The 20,374-nt window shown below is 51.9% G+C and overlaps 10 protein-coding genes across 10 annotated transcripts; 5 read left to right on the top strand and 5 right to left on the bottom strand.

The window, feature by feature from the left end:
• Positions 1–983: 983 nt before the first annotated feature.
• BDW74DRAFT_182183 (uncharacterized protein) lies at positions 984–2,059 on the top strand (the record flags this gene model as incomplete). The annotated part of the gene is made up of 2 exons (XM_073730200.1): positions 984–1,181; positions 1,319–2,059. The coding sequence occupies 2 exons, from the start codon at positions 984–986 to the stop codon at positions 2,057–2,059; spliced, it is 939 nt and encodes a 312-aa protein (XP_073579811.1).
• A 148-nt stretch (positions 2,060–2,207) lies between these two features.
• Positions 2,208–3,411, bottom strand: BDW74DRAFT_182182 (uncharacterized protein; the record flags this gene model as incomplete). The annotated part of the gene is made up of 6 exons (XM_073730199.1): positions 2,208–2,462; positions 2,521–2,933; positions 3,001–3,012; positions 3,078–3,195; positions 3,258–3,284; positions 3,343–3,411. The coding sequence occupies 6 exons, from the start codon at positions 3,409–3,411 to the stop codon at positions 2,208–2,210; spliced, it is 894 nt and encodes a 297-aa protein (XP_073579810.1).
• Positions 3,412–4,968: 1,557 nt separating this feature from the next.
• On the top strand, positions 4,969–6,421 carry BDW74DRAFT_187926 (aldo/keto reductase; the record flags this gene model as incomplete). The annotated part of the gene is made up of 5 exons (XM_073731604.1): positions 4,969–4,982; positions 5,039–5,189; positions 5,256–5,630; positions 5,706–6,136; positions 6,406–6,421. 5 exons carry the CDS (start codon positions 4,969–4,971, stop codon positions 6,419–6,421), a joined length of 987 nt encoding a protein of 328 aa, XP_073579809.1.
• Positions 6,422–8,339: 1,918 nt separating this feature from the next.
• On the top strand, positions 8,340–9,302 carry BDW74DRAFT_182180 (uncharacterized protein; the record flags this gene model as incomplete). The annotated part of the gene is made up of 2 exons (XM_073730198.1): positions 8,340–8,851; positions 8,906–9,302. 2 exons carry the CDS (start codon positions 8,340–8,342, stop codon positions 9,300–9,302), a joined length of 909 nt encoding a protein of 302 aa, XP_073579808.1.
• Positions 9,303–10,208: 906 nt separating this feature from the next.
• BDW74DRAFT_182179 (uncharacterized protein) lies at positions 10,209–10,771 on the bottom strand (the record flags this gene model as incomplete). Its single annotated transcript, XM_073730197.1, has 2 exons — positions 10,209–10,502; positions 10,550–10,771. The coding sequence occupies 2 exons, from the start codon at positions 10,769–10,771 to the stop codon at positions 10,209–10,211; spliced, it is 516 nt and encodes a 171-aa protein (XP_073579807.1).
• Positions 10,772–11,025: 254 nt separating this feature from the next.
• Positions 11,026–13,053, bottom strand: BDW74DRAFT_182178 (HET domain-containing protein; the record flags this gene model as incomplete). Its single annotated transcript, XM_073730196.1, has 2 exons — positions 11,026–12,614; positions 12,684–13,053. 2 exons carry the CDS (start codon positions 13,051–13,053, stop codon positions 11,026–11,028), a joined length of 1,959 nt encoding a protein of 652 aa, XP_073579806.1.
• A 1,296-nt stretch (positions 13,054–14,349) lies between these two features.
• Positions 14,350–15,451, top strand: BDW74DRAFT_160703 (uncharacterized protein). The gene has a single exon (XM_073725666.1). It carries the CDS (start codon positions 14,525–14,527, stop codon positions 15,266–15,268), a length of 744 nt encoding a protein of 247 aa, XP_073579805.1. The 5' UTR covers positions 14,350–14,524; the 3' UTR covers positions 15,269–15,451.
• Positions 15,452–15,687: 236 nt separating this feature from the next.
• Positions 15,688–16,364, bottom strand: BDW74DRAFT_170435 (uncharacterized protein; the record flags this gene model as incomplete). Its single annotated transcript, XM_073727171.1, has 3 exons — positions 15,688–15,735; positions 15,790–16,293; positions 16,359–16,364. The coding sequence occupies 3 exons, from the start codon at positions 16,362–16,364 to the stop codon at positions 15,688–15,690; spliced, it is 558 nt and encodes a 185-aa protein (XP_073579804.1).
• Positions 16,365–16,656: 292 nt separating this feature from the next.
• Positions 16,657–17,701, top strand: BDW74DRAFT_187918 (uncharacterized protein; the record flags this gene model as incomplete). Its single annotated transcript, XM_073731603.1, has 2 exons — positions 16,657–17,377; positions 17,429–17,701. The coding sequence occupies exons 1-2, from the start codon at positions 16,868–16,870 to the stop codon at positions 17,699–17,701; spliced, it is 783 nt and encodes a 260-aa protein (XP_073579803.1). The 5' UTR covers positions 16,657–16,867.
• Positions 17,702–19,095: 1,394 nt separating this feature from the next.
• Positions 19,096–20,168, bottom strand: BDW74DRAFT_160699 (uncharacterized protein). The gene is made up of 3 exons (XM_073725664.1): positions 19,508–20,168; positions 19,315–19,440; positions 19,096–19,264 (listed from the first exon to the last, which is right to left on the bottom strand). The coding sequence occupies exons 1-3, from the start codon at positions 19,626–19,628 to the stop codon at positions 19,209–19,211; spliced, it is 303 nt and encodes a 100-aa protein (XP_073579802.1). The 5' UTR covers positions 19,629–20,168; the 3' UTR covers positions 19,096–19,208.
• Between the last annotated feature and the right edge of the window lie 206 nt (positions 20,169–20,374).

Below are 20,374 nucleotides of genomic sequence, written 5' to 3'. Positions count from 1 at the left end.
GCTCTTGTTGGTATACTTCGTCTGCCAAGCGTTGACTCCATGACGAAGCTCTCGCTAGACTGCATCTGGGTGCGCAAATATTGAGACTCAGGGGGGGGGAGCGTACAGTGTTCTCTCACCTACACTACCGACTTCCCCAACGAAAGAACAGCCATGGCAGGGGTGCAAAGGCTACGGCTAGGAAGGTAAATTGCAAGTAAGCAGTATCTGATAGAGCCAGCTCTCGGCGTTATATCCAGCAGTACAGCGCATACCACATACAAACAGGACAAACGAGCCAGCCACCACCAGTTTGCTTTGCATCTGGCCTTCTTTTCTTTTGCCGTGCACTTCGATACTCCGTAGCCAGAATATGGTATTTGACTCAACTAAGATTATGTCAATATCCATTGCGCGTCCCTCGTCGATCGGGTATGTTTCTAGGTAACACAGGCTATAACCACTGGTACTAAACATGAGTAAGTTGACGATGCCCCTGACGCCCTACTCATCGCGCTAGTAATCAGCAGATTTCGGGAGCGTAAGTGATAGAGTGCATTGTGCATTTAAAGAAAACCTTCATCTCACTCAGCTTTCTTAGGCAGATGTATGCACTCTGTGCGCCACCAACTTCACTCTAGCCCGAGTCCGGACATTGGATGAACCCGAGGACGCCTCGTGGGACTGGCTCGGGCCCGGCTGGTACCCAAAGGCGCGCAACCAACTGTTTCCTTGCTCTACAAAGGAAACCGGATGCTATTACCAGGCCCGAGGCAGTGTTGAACACTTCTACTGGGAAGGCCGTTCGCTTTTCAACCATGACATCATTGCCTACAAGTGGCCCAAATATACATCTCTGGAAGTCGGAGATCTCATCCCCATCGACCCCACGTATAAACCAAGACGCGGAGCGCTGATCGTCCGCGCTTCAGTTGTCGCATGTTGCTGGCCCCCGATGCCGATTTCCCGCAGCGTATATCGGAACCCAGGTCTCGGTGAAGGAGATGCGCGGCTGCCAGACGGTTCAGTGTCTAGTGCCCAAGCCTGAGGGATGGACACCGGCGCTGGACGACGAGGACTTCGAGAAGGACTGCTCGCACTTTCTGTCGGGAATTCACACCGGTATGTGGGGCGAGCCTGGCTTTGTGAGCCCAGTACGCCGCGGTGTTACCAGCATTAGTCACGACTGTCCCGTGCTTAATGTAGGTTGTCTCTCTCTGTCTTTAGACGTTTTGAGGACATTGACAACACGTAGTCGGACTCCCGTGCCACGCCCCAAGAGTTCCCCTTTCATCCGTGATGTTTTGGCACGTTGATGGAGCTGACGCGCCCGCGCAAGGGCCATGTCCCTGTGCAGAAACTGATCGATTTCTTGTGGATTCGGGATACCCGCGCCTTTAGGCCGCTCTGTGAGCATTTCTCGGAGCTCCCCCGGACTTGGCTTTACAGGCCTGGGGAGGAGTGGATGGCTACCAGCCCATTCTATGTGCTCCGCCTGCGCGACCTCCTAGAGCGAGCGATGGACGTGCATCCATCATTTACTCCACACCACGGTGCCTTCCAGCGTGAATCGTTCAGAGGCTCCTCGGACCTGTTCCCTCGGCTACCGCCTGAGATCCGACACCTGATCCTCGAGCATCTTCCGGCTCTTGAAATCGCCTCCCTTCGACTGGCTTCTCGGACAATCCATCAATTACCTGGGTCGCTGTTCTACCGTCTCCTTCGGCAAGACATGCCCTGGCTCTGGGAAATCTATAATGATGATCCGCACTACTTCTGGGCTACTGTTACCGAGCAGGACTTCAGAGACCACGAGGTGGAGGGTATAAACGTCGATAACACCCCTCATAGAAATGGTGGCACTGTGCGTCTTGTCACGTCCCACTCAATTGATGTCAAGAAGCATCTTGAGAAGTGGACGTACCCTAAACCTCCGCGATACCGCACAAATTGGTTCTTGCTCTACAATGGTATCAAAAGAGAGTGGAATGAATTGAAAGGGCTACGGAATCGCAAGAGGATCTGGGAGTTCCAAACACGATTGTTTGATCCCCTGGATCTGTACAGCGATGATGATTGAAATTATGAGTTAGTAGAAATCATCAAACTCTTGGCAGCTTTATCGGATGGCTGCAATTTCTACATTAAAAGTCCATCATCAATCAAACATCCCCAGGCCAGTCCCGCGTCCATTACTAGCAGCTCTTACCAAAAGTCCTCCACCGCCTCTACTGGATAGGCGTGACATGAATCCTGTCCAGATTGTGATACGTCACATTCACATATCCCCCCTGGAACGGCTCATCATCAACGAACCAGCTCTTCACACTCTTATCGCCCCTAAGAACCCACTGCATAATCTTCCTCGCTGTAACACCCGCAATCCCAGCGTTCGGCAGATCATACGCAGCACTGTGTCCAAGCGTATGACTCCCCTTCCAAGCAGGCGTCGTCTTCGGAAGAGAAGCGTAATCGCGCTCACCCTATACCCGTTAGCAAACGCCCTCGTCTAACTTCAATCCTTTTAACGGCAGTACCCACATTATCGTACGCAACATCACTCGGTCCACCCAGCATATAAAACACCGGCTTTGTGATGCTCCCAGCACCAGCCACACTCTCATTGACGCTGAGATACCCACTATTGAAGATCCCAAGGTGACTAACACGGTCATCGTGCGAGCCAGCAGCATACGCCTCAAGGCCTCCACAGCTCTGACCCCACACGCCAATGCGGGACTTATCGATGTGCGCCCAATCGCCTTGTCCGGCGTGCTCGTACACCCAGTCGATTGCTTCAGTCAGCGCGGCCGGGTTCTGGCCCATTGCCTGCCCAGTCGAGTTCGAGGAGTCGTCGACGTAGGTCTCTGGGTCGATGAAGGCGGCGCCCGTTGCGATGGCGAGCGAGCCCCAGGAGGTTACCTCGCCGAGGAAGTTGCGGAATTTGAGGCCGACTGGGGTGAACGGGAGTGAGTTAGTAAAGTGTGTTCTCGAGCATATTTGGACGGTTTATTGGAGAACAATCAGAACGTACTATTGCATGTTAGCAAGATCACTTCTTCAGCTCAAAGAGGGCCACGGTACATACCATGGATCACACGCGCCATTCCCCCAGACAATAACCGGGAGCTTTAGGTCCGAGCCGAACTCCTTCAGGCCGGACTCTAGTGGCTGGTAGAAGGTATGGTTTGGAAGCGATTCCACCTCGAAGTAGTACTATAACACGGTCCTATAAGCTCGAAGTATAGATAAAAGAAGGGCACAACCCGTATGCATACCGACTTGTAAGGACCAGAGCCTCCATACTGCTCCATAGTCAGCTTAATGTTTTGATTTTTCCGAGAGAGCAGACCCGTAACATACTGTTGAGCCATGGTCCGCAGCATTCGCACCGAGAGCAAGCCCGAAGGCGAGGGAAAGATAGATTTTCATCTTGCAAATCAACAAGTATTTAATTAGAAGCCTTCTGAAAGACTACCATACCTCCGTAAGTGCCAGTTCCCTTCTTAAATATCTGTTCCCTTGGTCCATTATCCATTACTCCAACAAGAGCGGGGATGGATAAACGCATTGCAACCCTAATTTACAAGGATCTGCATGGAGTAACGCCGGATAAGCGCTCCCCCGGATTAATTGAGCAGAACTAACCCCGCAAATTCCTGCAGAATGCCTGAATCATGAATCATGAACAGGTGTCCCCATCCTATGGCCCCATAAGCGCAGGTGTCCCCATCGCACTCTCCATTTCGGCTCTTGCTGTGGGGACCCCTACCCGTTGTACCGAGGTATACCCGCTCATGCGCCTTGGTGCAACGAACATAGAGTGATGAGTACCATGAGTGGCTAGAAAGGCAGAAATAGTTTAGAGATATCTGTGCTCCGATACCGCTTACACCAATGTGCAGCTGTCCGTTTCTCTTCTCATTGGCACGATCCATACCATTACCGATTATGGAAAAGTCGGAATCGGATGCATCAGGGGCCTGTTAGGACCCATTTGCCGGAGATGCAAAGGATATCAAGGAGCCATTGGGATCAGAGGTATGGCCGATGTGCAGAACTCTGCTCACCGTTAAAGATGTCAAGGAATTGTTCAGGATTAGACATAACCTTGGAAAGACTGGAGGGCTCTCTTCCAACGGCCAATTAAGCCCGAGACCGTTCACGATCCCGATCCCTTCCCCGAGCCCTAAGTCAAGTTTTTGTATCGCGGTACAGCTTGTTCCGATTGAGAACAGGGCTTTAACATCTGGGTTAGGGTTCCCGAAGTCCAGATCCCCTGGTGGATTTCATGTAGATGCGACCGTTGATCCTTCTGGCGCGCCTCAGTTGCAGATTGGGCTTTAGTGCAATGTTTTGCGAGTATGGCAGCTATGTGGAATGCTGACTGGACTATGTGCTGTACGTAGATTCGTTAGTTATTCTTGATAAGCTACATGTCTTTCACCGTAAGCCTACGGTGATTCGATACAATGCCATATCCCAGACACTAACATTTACGTTAACCTTGAGAGGCCAGTATTCTGTCCGAATCTGGTTAATGGATTACAATAAACCCGTGACGATATATTCTCTACCTGAGAAGCAAGCAGACTCGTTTCGAACTTATCTAGGCGGTTCTAATTGTGATTTAGTCGGTGTTTATCGTACGTATTTCCGCCTGGTGGCTGATGTGAGCATGGCTGAGATGAGCACCCTTACTGACGTCGAGCCAATGGCACTCAGCGATCTTCAGTGGCGGCCTATAGAACCTTGGAAGCCTAAGGCTTATTCGCTGAACCAGATACCCTCTCCTCGTAATCAACAAGGGCATATCAATCTAAACGTCAGCCATCGTAACTAAAGAGACATAAAAAGCCTTCCTACCTAGCGGAAAGAAAATGCGTCAAGCAACAAGATTAAAGACAGAATTGCCGATTACTTTACTTTCGAACTATTATCCAACCATTCACCGCAATGAGTTCTAGTGACACCAAACCATCCAACACCATGGAATACACTCGGTAACTACCCTTCTAGCCCGCTTAAGACAAAGACACTGACTGGCCCTTCTTTAAAGACTCGGCAACTCAGGCCTCAAAATCTCCAAAGTCATCTTCGGCGCCATGTCCCTGGGTTCAACCGAGCACATGAAATGGGCGATTCCCGAAGCCGAAGCCCTCCCCATCCTAAAGCACGCCTATGACCGAGGCATCAACACCTGGGATACAGTACGCCCCTACCAGCCTTCCCCTCCTCTTACACAATCCCAACATCTAACACAACGGTTGGAACAGGCAGACGTCTACTCCTTCGGCGAATCCGAACGCATCATCGGCAAAGCATTGAAACATTATAATATCCCACGTAACCGGGTCGTCGTCATGACTAAGTGTTTCGGCGGGATTCCCAATCCTCAGGATTTCGCTGGTCTAAGTGAAGAAGATCAGTTCCGGATTTTAGCGTTCAACGACGGGATCATGGTGAACCGCGTCGGACTCTCGCGGAAGCATATCTTCGATGCTGTTGAGGCCAGTGTGCAGCGATTGGGCACGTATATCGATGTCCTGCAGATCCACCGGCTTGACCGCGACACACCAAGGGAAGAAATCATGCGCGCGCTCAACGATGTCGTGGAGAGCGGGAAGGTGCGGTATCTTGGTGCGAGCTCGGTATGTCCATCCAAATTCCGTGTTACCCTAACCCGTCAACTGTTTTGTGGGCATGTTCTGATGGGCAATGTGTAGATGCACGCCTGGGAATTCCAAACCCTCAACAACATCGCCGCCAGAAACGGCTGGCACACCTTCATCAGCATGCAGGACTACCACTCGCTGCTGTACCGCGAGGAAGAGCGCGAGATGCACTCTTACTGCCGCGACGCGGGGATCGGGCTTGTGCCGTGGTCGCCTCTTGCGCGGGGGCTGCTGGCGCGGCCATATAAAGAGACGACCGAGAACCCCTCTGTGCGTCAGAATAGCGACGTTTATTCGGAGATGATGATGGGAAGAGTTACGGATGTTGATGTGCAGATCATTGGGCGGGTTGAGGAGCTTGCGAGGAAGAAGGGGGTTAGTATGGCGCAGATTGCAATGGCGTGGTCTCTGAAGAAGGGGGTGGATCCGATTGTTGGGCTTTCGAGTGTTAAGAGGGTTGATGAGGCGGCAGATGTGGTGGGGTTGGCGTCGGGGGGTTTGTTGGGGGATGAGGATGTGAAGTTTTTGGAGGAGTTGTATGTTGCGAAACCGGCGTTGGGGATGATCTAGGGAGGCTGGGAAGGGGAAGGGATGTGGTTGTGTCTCTTTCGTATCTGTTTTTCTCTGTCTATAATGGATCTATAAAGTCTAGATGTGGTTAAGTTACTGATAATTTCCATTCCACTCTGATGTTTATGGACCATATGATGCCTGAGTTTTGTTTAATAGCATTAACACAATTGTTCTACAGCTGCAACACATACTAAGGCGGGTTATGCTCACTGAATGCCCGCCTCAAGATTTACCAGGTGCCTTCTTCATTTTGGACCAAGAGGACATATAGCCAACTAAGCAGTTTAGCTATAGCACACAAAGGAACGATAATATCATAGCTGTGTATGTGATCATAAAGGCTGTCCTTACTGAGCCTCCTGCAGTCCAGCTTATCCAGAGACCGTCTCTCTCTTGTTTCTCCTATTGCCTTTATCACTTTCTCTGCACTGCTTCTCTGCCAGAGCAGCAGAATAATTCGAACATGGCACTGGTTCCCAGCGTCGTACAGCGAGGGTGAAATTGGGGCGAATCTGACTAGAAGGTTTTGATTTGTGGTGTGCTGCGACAAGCAACTAACCATTCACATATCATAGCTAACTGCGGTGCAACTTTTGGGCACGACAAGGCTTTCCTGATGCACCTTTATTGGTGCAAACTGCTAGCCTGTCTAACTCAATGCTGACTCCCAAAGTTGGGAGGAACCAGTGAACGTCCAAGGTTGAGGCTCCGCCACCGAGATGACAAGGATTATGCCCAAGCCGCGGAGTTGGTCGTTATTCGAAGGCATCGAAGGCAGACTATAAAGCCCTGTTAAGTTGCCGAGCTGTGCCCTTCTCACCCTCTTCTGTTCAGAGCGATCGCCTAATCCCTAGGTACTCCCTGAAGGCTTCTCCTATCATCACTATCCGACTAGTCTCTTCCACTCATACCTCCCTTCACTTGTGACACGAGCGCCACCAGCTATATTTGTCGCCCCTCCTCCCCCGTTACTTACGCTGCTTTGCTAGAATCTCTCCAAGGTAAGCTTCCATCCTCGTTTATACACGATTCTTCTGATAGTTGTGAGTGATACAAGACGCAAAATAGACCATGGGCGGCTCAGCAAGCGGCTATTGTTGTTGGATTGGAGGGTCTGGAACATCTGGCTCTGGCTCTGGCTCTGGCTCTGGAGCAAGTGGTTCCGGCAGTGGTTAAGTCCGCCCATGAGGTGGCAAACGCTAGCGCAAGCCAGTTAGTAGGAAGTAGGAGGCAGGAGGAACGAATTGCATCAGTGGTTGGACCAGTCCGTTCTGGAAGATTGAGTCCCCATGTTTCAGCATTTAGTTAGAGAATGAAACTCGGCCACGGTCGTTTTTCGATCACAGGGTGGTGGTCCTGTTTTTGGTGAAAGGGAACTGCTTTATGTAGGTGGAATGCATCGATTGCGCAATTGGGATCCATTCTTGACGCGAGAGTAGCCGAGGATATAGCTGGTTCCGTGTAGTTGATATGCGACTTGACATCTTAGGGCCTGGCGGCCACTAACCCTAAACCATCTAACTGTGGGGGACAATGACATTCTTTTCCATTATTCTCCAGCGACATCACTCCGAGCCAGCCACTGTCATCCTTACCGTGCTATGGGCTAGGTGGTTGGAAGTAATGACTAGCTCATATACTCCAGTCACATAGCACCCCTTCAATTCGCTATAGCTCACCAAATCGATAAGCTAGTGAGACGCAAAATCTCTGCGCAGGATGCCCCACTGCCCGGGACTGGTCGGGCGGCATCCCCAGTTGCATCAAGCAACATCCAGTGGAAAATTTGTCTACTGAAGACCTGAAGGAGGAGGTCAAGGGGTGGCTTTCATTTGTTAAGGTTGGTTTGGGCCTCGTATCATTCTTCTTGACACATTACCTAACCTAGAGTTTTGGTAGGAAACATGGGTCCCTCCTCCACACGGCATAGAAGACAATAGCGAGTATGAATTACGGCAACGACGGAAGCTGATGGAACGATGGGCTACTGCAAGCCAAGAGTTTCGCGATGTATCTTGCTCTGTTCTTAATCGGACAATATCCGAGATGCTAATATCAGCAGTCATTCCACGCCCAGCCGACTCCGACAATCTCCACTACCCAACCCAAGCAATGGAACACGCAGAGAAGACAATCCAGGAATACAATCCAAGAGGACTTATTTGCCTCGCACCCGTTAACGAAGCATACCTCGTGAACCGCGCACGCTTCATCAAATTTGCGATTCTGCTGTACCGCTTTGACCATGAGACGGGCCACTGTCTGGGAAATTCACATATGCCAGAGGTTGCTCTATTGAACCCTGCCTCGGACACCGCGAACAGTTTTGAGGGCTTCCTCCGGTGGTCCGACCTTGAGACAGCTGACTTTCGGTCGATCTTCCTCACACGCTCTGGAAGTGTCGTGTACAACGGCTTCCTGGGCCCGTACATACTGGTAGATGAAGAAGGGCTAAGGACAGGTCGTCTTTCACTCGTACAGTTTCATCAAAACGGAACCGTGGAAGGTATTATACAAATCCGCCCATTCAACATGCGTTGGCCGTACCTCGACCTCACCGTGCACATGAAAGGACTAGAGGAGATAAGGCATTGTGATGGAGGGCGAAGGCATCAGAATACACCGTGAGTGCGTGCCCATTCCTATCTTCTCTTTGCATCCATAACTGACCAACATAGCATCGATATGGACCTCTCAATCCTCTCAATCCTCTCCCAAGCCGCTGCCACAAACCAACTCCCCTCGGACATCGACCTGTGCGATAGGGAGCAATGGACCGAAGACATCGATCTCTACGCACCCGCCTATCTAGCCCTCGAAGAAGCCGGACGCGGCGCAGAATACGACCTTTCCCGACTTGCGGCTCCAAACGAAATCGAGGGCGTGCAAAAGCGCGTTTGGGAGAAATTGAAGGCAGGCGATGTACTAGGGTTCACATATCTTCCTAATGTCCTACCAGAGCAGCGACCACCACAGCTCCAGCCGCAAGGTCAGGCTCAGTCGGGGCACCCTCCAATGGATATCCAGGGGATGCTTGCGGTATTGGTGCGCCAGCACGCTGAGCTCCATCCATGATGAGGGACTTTAGCTTTAGATCATAATCATGCTTGTGTACGTAAATCCGACGGAAATGGAGTTTCAGACCCCCAATACCATAGGTTAAGTAGGCTACCATAGGAAACATGGCATGATTAAACACGGGACTGACGATCATTGGGGAGTACTATACCCGTGGAACCTAGAGCATACCATACCTCAACGTATGGTAAAACTGCAGCAGTGCGCTGCTTACTGTATCAAGCGAATTGACAACACTAAGACCAAAGAAAAAAAATAGAAAAAAAGACAAGGAAAAAGAGAAGAAAAGAAAAGAAAAGCACGTTTGACTGGCGCTCGATTTATTGCTCCATTTTCAATGCCATCCATGATTAAATTATGGTATGGGCCCCCCTTGATCTATGGTAGCTTTACTCGTCAAGCTCAAAAATCAACTTGTACCCCCTCATACCAGCTACCCTCGTCCAAGTCTCCAAAGCACATACAAGAACAAGACATGTTGAGTCGGTTGTGCTCGTACAGATTCCCACTGGGCGTATGTAAAAACAAGCAGGCAGAGCCTGGATTAAGGCATTGAATTTGTTGCGGTGGGTGTGGCTCATAACCTCCGATAGATGGACGCTGATAAGCGCATTAGGGAGGGCATCGGGGCGCAGAGGTAAATATGGGATTGACGGTCCCAGCACCTCTAGCAGATTCTCTTCGAAGGCGCTGAGAATATCGCGCATGATCCCTGAGATCCAGGCAGATCGTGCCAGTGCCCATGGGCAGAAAGTGCATCCAGCTCGGTCTCGGCTTCTGCTCGAGGCCCGGTCATCCTGCCCGGAGTATGCCGGCAAACTAAACAGCTGCGAAGTCCAGATACTGCAGCCGTCGGGGAAGCTCTGCGACGAGCATCCCCGTGACAGACGGGGCAGCGACCACCTAGACGGTGCGCGGCGTGGTCTCGGGCTCGCGGACGGGCGGCTTGGCTTCTGCGGCGAATTCGGGGCAGTCGAAGAGAAACAGGATGTCGATGCTATGCTTGAACTCGAGCCAAGTCGGGTGCGCGATCCGAAGCAACCAATGCTCAGCGTCGATTTTGGGGACGGCGTCCCTGTCCGGATCTGGGCCCGCAACGGCATGCTTCACGAAGGCAAAACGCCCGTCTTGGGTTCTCACAGCGTGGCCTGCGTAGAGGATAATCACCAGAGCCTTCCCAGGTGTGCCTGTCTTTATCTTCGCTCTGTTGATATTGAGGAGGGTATTGGCGATGGCTCGTCAACGATGCATCCAGGTATTCGGTGGTTTTTCGGGAGGGCTACTTCTCGAGCTGGAGGGAGGTGCAGGAGCTTGAGGAGAAGCTGGAAGTTTTGGACGCCGGCCGGCACTGTTGGCTCCGTGTCCCAGTGGAGCGAAAGGCTGTGGTAGCTGGCGTATTTCTTACTCTGGGTGAAGACCGCAGCGCGGATTGTGGCGTTGAAGGCAGCGTAGGTGATTTCGGCCATGATAGATTTTTGAAGTGAATTGACAAGGGGAAGAGAAGAGGGGAGAGAAAAAAAAAGAATTAAGGGAGTTTGTGCAAAGTTTGCATTCTCTTAGAGTATGAATGTGACTCAGTCTGCTCAGCGCCTTCAATAGATTGGGTTGGAATGCAGGGCCGGAGAAGTCCATTCAAGAGCATAGGAGATCACACCCATTGCTCCAAAGGCTCTTAATACCTTGGCCCTTGCCAATCTTTGTTCTTCTGTACCCAGCATCGCTATAGCAATTCAAGATCCTGACGGGTGCATATGGCCTTGAGCCTCTGATATCCAGGAAGCCTCGCATCTACCCGCCCTACTCGGCTATAGCAACATGGCTTTGTCGGGTCCTTGCTGAGCAGAATGCCACTCCCTGACCCTCCCACAAGCAGCACCCAGTATCGCTGACCAGGGACTATCTCCTCCTCAGCGCTATAAACATCAGGGAAGACCCCAAAGTCCTCCTCCCTGGAATCCGCCCCGGACTCGGACGCTATCTTGAACCTATCCTGTGGGCGTGGTTGATGCCTAGCCTCAGCCGACGATAGCCCAACGTCCACAGGAGCCAAGTACCCTCTGACCTTAATAGACGCCTCCTTCAACGCCCCATACGGATCCCCACCCAGCGTAACCAAATGCACCCCCAAGATCTCAAAATCAGCATCAGCATCCGGGTAAACCTCTGGATTTGCTAGGATGACCCGTCCCGTAACAGATGCCCAAGACCAACTCGGCGCCTGATACTCCCCTATCCGTCGACTGGTCCTGGGCCTTTCAAAGCCATCATAGTCATAGACCATCCAAAGCAGCGCAGCCGGAAAGTCACCGCTCCACAACCCAGCCCAATATAAAGAAGAGGTCTGAGGCTGCATCGAGCGCGCTACCCCGGAAATCGCAGTAAGTTTGTCCGACTGTTCGGTCAGGTCTCGGCTGCTATAGTGGTCGACGACCATGGCCCACTTTGAATTGAAGGGTGCCGTCTGGATCGCCATTTTAACAGATACTGCTGTGTCTTTGGAATGCGCGCGTAGCTGGCACTCGCATCGCGACTCGGTCCGGCACTCGAAGGTCACTTCTTCGGCGGTATAGTGCAAAATGCGTGGGGAAAGTATGCTTTCTTGCAATGTCCATCCGCGATACGAGAGCGCGCTTTGCCGCGGCGCGTTCCAAACGTGGTGGGCAAATGTGTCAAAACCTAGTGGAATACCCTTTCTGCGGATGTATATGGTAGATCCGGACGGGTCGTCATTGGGGCCAGGGCAGTCGAAGCGCATGACCTTCGATACCCGGTTCGGATCGCGCAGGAAGCCCTGAGCACTATCCGCCGCTCCATCCGTCGCAATCGTGACCCACGAATTGCTGTAGTACTCGTACATCTTGGCAGACTGCACTAGCCAGTCGTCTTTCTTGTCTTGAATGATGCACAGCGAGTCGATCCAGAGGTACTCGATCCCAAGATTTTGACAGACCTCTATAGCGTGCTGGAATGTGAGAGGCAAAGCGGCCGAGGGGATGTGCTCGACAAACTCGGGCAGTGTGTTCTTTCGAAGGCTTTGCGATATCTTGCCGCCCCAGCAGTGACTTAGTGCTGCATATTTTCCGCGGGCTGCGGGGCTGTTTATGTATAGGTATGGTCGGGCAAAGTCTTTGCCAACATATACCAGGCGATCTGGCATCACGGGGTCTGAGGCTGAGAGTCGTGCGCATTCAGTGTGGCTTTCCACGCAGTTGTTGATCCAGCTCTTGACCAACGCGATGCAGTCAGACTGAGACGCATCTTGGTGCACATGGCGGCCTGGTCCTAGCAACTGCCATTTGGTTGGTTTATCTAAAAAGAGAGACATCTGGTTAGATATGCGTGCCCCGAGCGGTATGTGAAGAATCGCTCAATGCTAACCTTCCAAACAGAAAACCTCAAGCTCAGCAACCTGAGAGTACTCTGTCTGTAAAACCAACGACAACGGCGCAGGTACTCGCCTCATCAAGCCCGGCGCCTCGTTGACAGTCGCCTCGGACCGTATGGTGAAACCAATAATCTCTTTCCCCGGAAGATGTTCAGGAACCACAAAATCCTTCGTCAACTCCAGCACCGCTTCCAACAGCACGCGGCAGATGAAACATCCCCGCCGAGCGGAGTCGGCCATCTTCCAAAGTGGCACCCCGAGGAAGCCGGAATGCTCATCTTCGCGTCTTATCCGGAGGTCCTGACAGAGCTGGCATGATGCGTCACTTTTAGGGGGTGGGAAGTATGTGCGGTTGGCGAGCATTTCAAGTTACTTAGAGCGCGTCCAATTGTCTGACTCCACTCTTGGTTCGTTGCGCTTGAAGTTGGATAGAAACTGTTAACGAAAAGGTCAGCCTTGAGGCTGACAGGGAGGGGTACCGTACTTACCTGCGCATCGGATTGGCCGACCTTATGCAAGTGCCGTGCCGCCGTCATGTTAGGCCATGGTCCTGCCGCTCAAGAGGTGAGTCCGTCCACTTAAAATAACCTTGTAAATCTGAGACAGGCAAGGCTCAGCCATATGCAACAGGTAGCGAAAACGCAATTCGTAGCGTACGGTACAGCATAGACGCAGCATATCCAGTCGATAGGCGTGGCTGAGACAGGGCGCTTGACGAGTGGACGAGCAGCGCCGAAATGCATCCTCGACAGACTCAACCACCTCACGCCGGTTTAAGAGTCACTGCCGCTCCACAGCCTCAGTGAACACCAGTCTGAACCTTCGAAGCGGAACTGATGTTAGAGTTGGACGCTCGGGCACTGTACGTACCGTAGAGTGGGGCGAGTGGATACAAAAGACGGGCCTCCCGCTCCCGCTCGCTGCTGAGTCTCCACTGTTCCCAAACTCCCCGAGACCGCGCGCTCAGCAATCCAAATTTCGCACGTCTTGCCTACAAGGTCTAGTGGACCATATACCCCTCTTTGAAAGCCCTCAAAGGCAACAGCTGTCTATTTGAGATTTGTTTTGAAGTGCTACGGTAGCGTATTTCCTCCCCCACTGAACAAACCTTCAGCGTCCTCTCTAACGTTCTTCAAAGTATAGGTTCAATTCAGGTCCTCTTGAAAAACCTATCAGCAACATGATTGACAACACGGAGGTAGCAATACAACATCTCTCGCGAGAGCTCTACCCAAACCTCTCTGCAGCAGAGGCCTACCTCACATTCCACCGCGAACACGTGGCACCTCTAGTAGGCCCAGTCATCAATGGCACGCTTAAGGCACTCGAGATCGCCGCTCTTTTGGCAGATCCTACTTCGTGGGTTTCCAAAGTCGTAGGGATACGCCTGCTAAAGGACTCGGGTGTCGAAATTTATGATTACATCAAAAGCCTTGCTGCGACTCCGCAGTCGACGCTCGGCAATCTCACCGGCGCAACCGAGAAAGAGATCTCCGCTCAGCTGGAGGCGGAGATTTGGAGGCGGCTCAAAGCGGGAACCCCTGGGTTTCCAAACTCGTTTACCGATGGTACTGGTTTGGCTGCTGCGGGTGAGAGTTCCGGTCTGCCCACTGGAGGCGTGAAGGGGGTTCCGAAGGACATTAGGGTCAAAAGTACACCAGCGGCTTCTGCTAACGCCAGCTCAGCTCAGGCAGAGTCGCTCCTGGATCGCATTAACTACCTGGAGTGTTGGAATACCGCCTTGAGAACAATCCAAACTGCCCAAGCACAACAGATAATCAAAGCTTTGAATGTCATCGCCGACCATCTTGGCGACACGAACTGCATTGCTGTGATGGGCGCTGGAGGTCCTGATGGATTCGCCCGGCCGATCTACGACCTGATCAAAATGAAAATCAATAAGGTTCACGCGGCGGACCGTAAGAACCATCGCTTCTTCATCTACCACGACTCCAACAATTGGCACGGGCCATTCGAAAGGCTAACGAGCGAAAACCCGCTGCCTTCGGAGTTCGTCAACAACCCTTGCGATGACCTCAACCACGCATGTCTCTTCATGCGTGAAGTTAGGCAAAAGCTCATCGCAAAAGACGAAAAGCGCGGAAAAGCCATGATCTTCCATCTCCTCATCCCCTCATGGTCCAAGCTCCAAATTAAAGAGCCCCTGCATTTCCCGGAGGACCTCTACCCATTGCAGATCGAAGGACTAAAGCACAAAGGCAAGGATCAAGTCGAGCTGAATCTCCCAGCAGCGCCCGCCGGACTCCTCCACGGTGTGTCAAATGTCCTTGACGCCAATAACTGGAACACAATTGCAAGGGGCACGAGTGTTGCTGTAACGGGGCCCACTGTAGGCTGGGGAATAAACGGCGCATGTCTTGCTCTCGGCGTGGGTGTGGGTACAGTTACTGGACTAGGAGTGCTCCTTGCTGTACCGATATGGTGGACAGCAGCGTCGTATACCATGGTTCCTGCAGCTGAGGCTATCGATAATACTATTTACGATGCGCTGTGTGAAGAGGACCCGCGGGTGCTCGGGTCCAAGGAGCGCTTTCATGTGCCGCGATGGCATCGTTGAGAGGGATATGCCTGGGAAACCTGGACGTGGTCTACCTTTGCTAACGATTCGGCTTTCTTCGACGTGCTTTGTATTTTTCCGTATGATTTCTTGTTTATTTGAGCGCTTTTCATGGTCTCGCAAGATGCCATATTGTCCCGTGTTGATAGCTTCGAGCAAGGCAATCTCATACTTTCAGTGAAATCTCTGTAGTCAACATTCGCAACCCGATTTGAAATATGATGGATCTCCGTGTCTCTCATTTCGCATGCATTGTCCGGAGGATAGTCCGCGGAATCAACACCGCCATTGCTGGCGCCCTCTTTGGCAGTTCCGGAAAATAGCGGCGATTCCAGATGTCCGGATGGGATCGCATTCAAATCATATCAGCCCCTCGACCACGAACACCAAGGGAATCATGATATCAAATCCACCTTGTTTCAATAGAATTTTGTATTCGGAGGAAGACCCTCCTCTTGATCCTCTTTCTATGGTCAGACCGTCAGTATCCAAGATGCACAAATGCAGCGAAGTAGACATACCAGTGCCTCGCCAAACTCTCTGACAAGCTCAATCTCCTCCTCACAGTACTTCTTCTCCTTCTCTTCAAGTTCCGTAAAAGTCGTTGACACATCAAAATCAATCCACACCAGCCTATGCGGCTTCGACTCAGTCTCGCCCCGAACAAGTAACAAATTCTTCGGATAAATGTCCTCGTGGATAAAACCCGCTCTGTGAATCTCCTTCAGGCCCTCCATGGCCTGCGGGTACAGCGTCTCCTCATAATTGACGCAGTTCAAACTCTCGGCGTTGGGGAGGTACACCAGTAGGATCGCACACGGGTGAAACTTGTCATCGGTGAAATGATCTAGCAAGGGCTCGAAAGCAGCTGGGTCGAAACGATCAATAGCACCGTAGAACCGGGGAACGAAGCCGCGTTTGCAGACGCCAGCTGCGGAGAGGTTCTTGTATGCGTTCAGCTCGCAGCGGAAGTGGTTGATATCTCGGCCGTTTTCGGCATAGCCGGGGTCTGCATCGTCGTGGTACTGGATGCATCAATATATGCAGTGCGAAAATGAGAGCATGGCAGGGGAAGAACGTCACTTATCACCTTCATGGCATACTTTTCGCCATCAATAGTCACCTCGAATATGAAGAAGCATTGAAACTTGTGATCTCTCGGTTGATGTCGATTTTCGAGAGGTCAATTTCTAGCCGGCTATGACTTGATGACTCTGTTGATGGCATTTTGATAGTCGTTGCGTTCTATGAAGATTCTGGTCGAGAGGCGGGTGCAGATGAAGATCAAACATGGGGGGTAAGTGGTTATGTAAGCCAAACAGATGTGTTACTACTGTACTGTCTTCTGCGCATTCATCCATGCCTTATTCTGGCCTGGGTGCCGTGCTCTTACATTAGACCGTGTCCAAAGCTCCTTCTCTTCTTGAAGCTTTCAATCTACCCGTTCACCTCAACTTATTACAGCCACAACACAACTGTCCGATCAACAGCTCCTCCCTAGCGATACATCTCTTAAAGGCGCTGCTTTTCCATCTTTTCCCACCCCAGCAACAATCCGCTTTCCTCTTCCTTAAGTTTCTCCTCGAGTCCGTCAGCGAAATGGCCGAGCAATCTCTGCTGGCATACCTCTCCGTCGTCCTCCCCGCCCTCCCCGTCCACGCCACAACACCATGGGTTGACAGAGTTGACATGCCCTGGAGAGCGTCCGACATCACCGAGATAATGACCTGGAAAGAATTCACCTACGCAATCATAGTCAATCAGTACGGCGATCTACTCAACACCGCCAGAAGCGCCCCCAAGCAAGTCTTCTCTCCACCCCGCGCCATCCCTCACGAGGGCGACGTCAACTTCTTCCGCGTCCGATACGCCGAGTACGTTCTGCCGCGCATACGGCGGTCCCTGCGCGCCGGGTTCAACGAGCTCCAGAGCCAGCCTCAACTTCAGGGCCAAAATCAGTTCCCTCGCCTACTCGAACTCACCGTTGACGGCGGCAGTGCAGCGCGGTACGTGAGCAGCATCAAGGACTTTAGATCAGCGGATAACGCATTCATCACGCCCGATGCAAACAGTTGGATAGAGCCGAACCGCGAACCTGGGTGTTTTAAGGTCTCGTGAAAATGGCGCGCTGGGTATCGCTACTCGACGGACGAAAACGAGGTCAATGTGTACAAGCGGGCTCTGGCGCAAGTGAATTGGTATATGAGGCAGTACGGCGCGCGCTATGGGTTTATTTTGAGTAATGAGGAGTTCCTTGCTGTTAAGCGCTTGGATGCGGATGGTCGCGTGGCTGTTTCTGAGCCGGTTTTGTGGAGTGATGCTGCGGCTGCAGATGCGACTGGCACTGGAACTGGAACTGGGCGGCTTTCGGTTCTGATGGGGATTTGGTACGTTGGGATGTTGGCGGTGGATGAGGATCATTGGCGTCTGTGATGGGGTGCTAGGGTATTCTCTTGCGCTGGGCCGTTTGAGGTTATGGCCTTTTTTCCCACTCGCTTCTACCTGCTGTAGGACATGGTTCATATGTAGGCTCGGCTAGTCTGGTCCTGTCACTCTAAGCACCCTCTCTGGCCAAATGCAGATTCATGTGAGGCAATTCGCTCTAGATTTCAATATGGTATCTGCTCTTGCAACATCTTGACCTTGCCATCGAAAAGCCAAAAGACTAAATAATTAACTCGATGGTTTGCTCTACGTCCAGTGCCGAATCTCTTTTGCAGTAAATAATACCACATCTTACTACAGCCACCCAACAACCTCAACCTCAGCGCTCCACATCCCCAGTTCCTCACTAATAACTCATCATCCCATCTTCCTCTCGCACTCCGCATGCCTCTCACACAGCGCCCCATACCCACGCCACCCCCCAAGCGCCGTGAGAACAACCCTTGGTTCCACGCCCAGCACCCCTTTATTTCCACCGCGCCATATTCTTCTCGTCGTGCCAGGTGAACTGGTAGGGGTCGAACGGAGGCGAGAGCAGGGTTAGACAGCAGATGAGCTGTAGACTAGAGGCGGTGATCCGCTTCGCCATCTCAAGGATCGTGCGTGGGTTCTCGACGTAAAACGCGTTTTTGCAGTACAGCGTGGGGAGGGCTTCGTTGTAGCTGCCCAGAGGCTTCGTTAGCTACCATGGGTACTGTAGAGTCCGAGTCCTTCCCATGTACCCGTGGGGTACGCCAAGCTTCCTTCCGTCCTACCAGACACAAACCCCAGAGGGGAGGCTAGAATATGGTAGGCAAACTCACACCCACCAACAAGCGCTCATCATCGCCCCAGCGCAGAGTCCCACCTTCTCACGCGGCAGCGGCTTCTCCAGAACATGTGTAACGCTATCAGAGCCCAACAAACGCGTCAAACACTCGCTATGACTAGCAAGCCTACACTTCCGGCAAAGCTCTCCTGCAACCGTTCGCTCAAGCTCAAGCTGCTGCTCTGTTTGCCGGCACTTGCAGAGGAAACTGCGGAATTTGCGGCCGCGCCCGCCGGTCCAGGAGATGTGCACGGGGACTAAGAAGGTGAAGATCGAAGCGTAGATCATCTTGCGGAGTTCGAAGGGGAGTTGGAAGAAGAGGGATTGTGATTGTGGATGAGGATTTGCGGAGGTGTGTTCTCGCGGGGAGGTAAGAGGGAGGGGGGGGTTCTGCTACAGCGGATACTTTCTTCTTTTTGTGTGTCCAGCCGTGGTCGGTGCGCTTGCGCTTGCGAGTTGAAGGCATGTTTGGATGAAATAGAGATGATGGGGAATGAAACTGTGGTTTGGGGGAATGAAAAGGCGAGGTGGGATGGAGAGCCGAGCGGCGGAATTTGTAGTAGTGTTACTATTTTGACTAAAGACTCGGAACTTTCATCCGCTCTCTACCTTAGGCCATTGTGCGAGGTTCCCGCTTAAGCCCAGCCGGTAACTTTCCAAAGTTATATCCCTCACCTATTTTTCATGTTACCCATCACGCCGCAAGCGCTGGTCGATCCGAAATGAACCTGAGCGGGATATTGCTTGTCTTGTTGGCCTTGGAATCACAACAGCGGTGGCACCGTGCACTTACTGCTGGTAGTAATGTGGTTGAACTGGATCCATCCGGTCTCGAGATCCGGATAGCCCTCAATCGGTGAGGTCTGGGGAGATGGGGATGAAAATGAAGATGGTGTATTGTTGATTCGAAGGAGGTGACCTTGTTCAAAAGCGATATGCGCCCATTAGCGACAAGGGTCCGAGAGAGCTTCGTGGTCAACACGTACCTAGCCTTCTGCTTCTTGAACGTCGGTAGTACCGGAGAATACTCCATAATGCCAGTATAAAGGTGGGAATGGTGAAGATCATCGTGATAAATGAGACTGCTTCCTCGATCGACCAGGACATAGCTCCCTAGAGCCGGTGGACCTATAACTACCTCCAGTCCAGGGAGATCTTAATCGCTAACAGAAACAAAGAAGTCCAAGTTGAAATTGATGAGGAGGAATAGGATGTCCAAAGGGAAAAAATGTCCCGAGTCTGTGGTGAGGTAAGGGAACGTCACAGAGCCTTGGAATGGGTTTACGTACTTGAGAGGCCATTTTTAATAACAAATTATCGAACATCCCAGATTGGACGAGCAGACAGTAACAGCAGAGGGTGCAGGTACCGGCCCAAGCGCTATGATTGCTTTTATTTGGCAGTGACAGTGGCCCGGTAAGTCCAGTGATGCTGGAGATGTCTTCAGTCTTGAAAGTCTGGGCCGTTCGAGCCCGGGCACGACAAAGTCATGCCGGTCCGTTAGGCAACAAAGTAAAAGTGAGATTATGCAGGGCCAACAGCTCTGGGGTGAGCTTCTAGTTCATGCAGACGTTGCTTGCTGTAGGATTCCCCAACCATTTGAACCGGGCACCCTGGGCTTGGATGGATGTAAGAGGATGATTCAGGAAATGAGGCGTCTGGAGGACTGACAGTGTCAGATATATTAAATTTCTCAATGTCCAGCTGACAGGTTTCGGGAACGTTGCACAGCCGCTTCGTGTCGGATCCGCAATTTTGGGACCCTCGGGAGTAGCAGGGGTCTGGTACTGTAGGCCTACTTGTGGCTTACGTACGGTGAGGGGTCGGGTACCCGTAGCATACCAAGGTAACTA

This window comes from Aspergillus multicolor, assembly GCF_047715735.1.
Source record: "Aspergillus multicolor strain CBS 133.54 unplaced genomic scaffold BDW74scaffold_33, whole genome shotgun sequence".
Lineage (NCBI taxonomy): Eukaryota > Fungi > Ascomycota > Eurotiomycetes > Eurotiales > Aspergillaceae > Aspergillus > Aspergillus multicolor.
The sequence above is the reverse complement of the archived record's forward strand: the minus strand, read 5'-3'. Positions and strand labels throughout refer to the sequence as shown.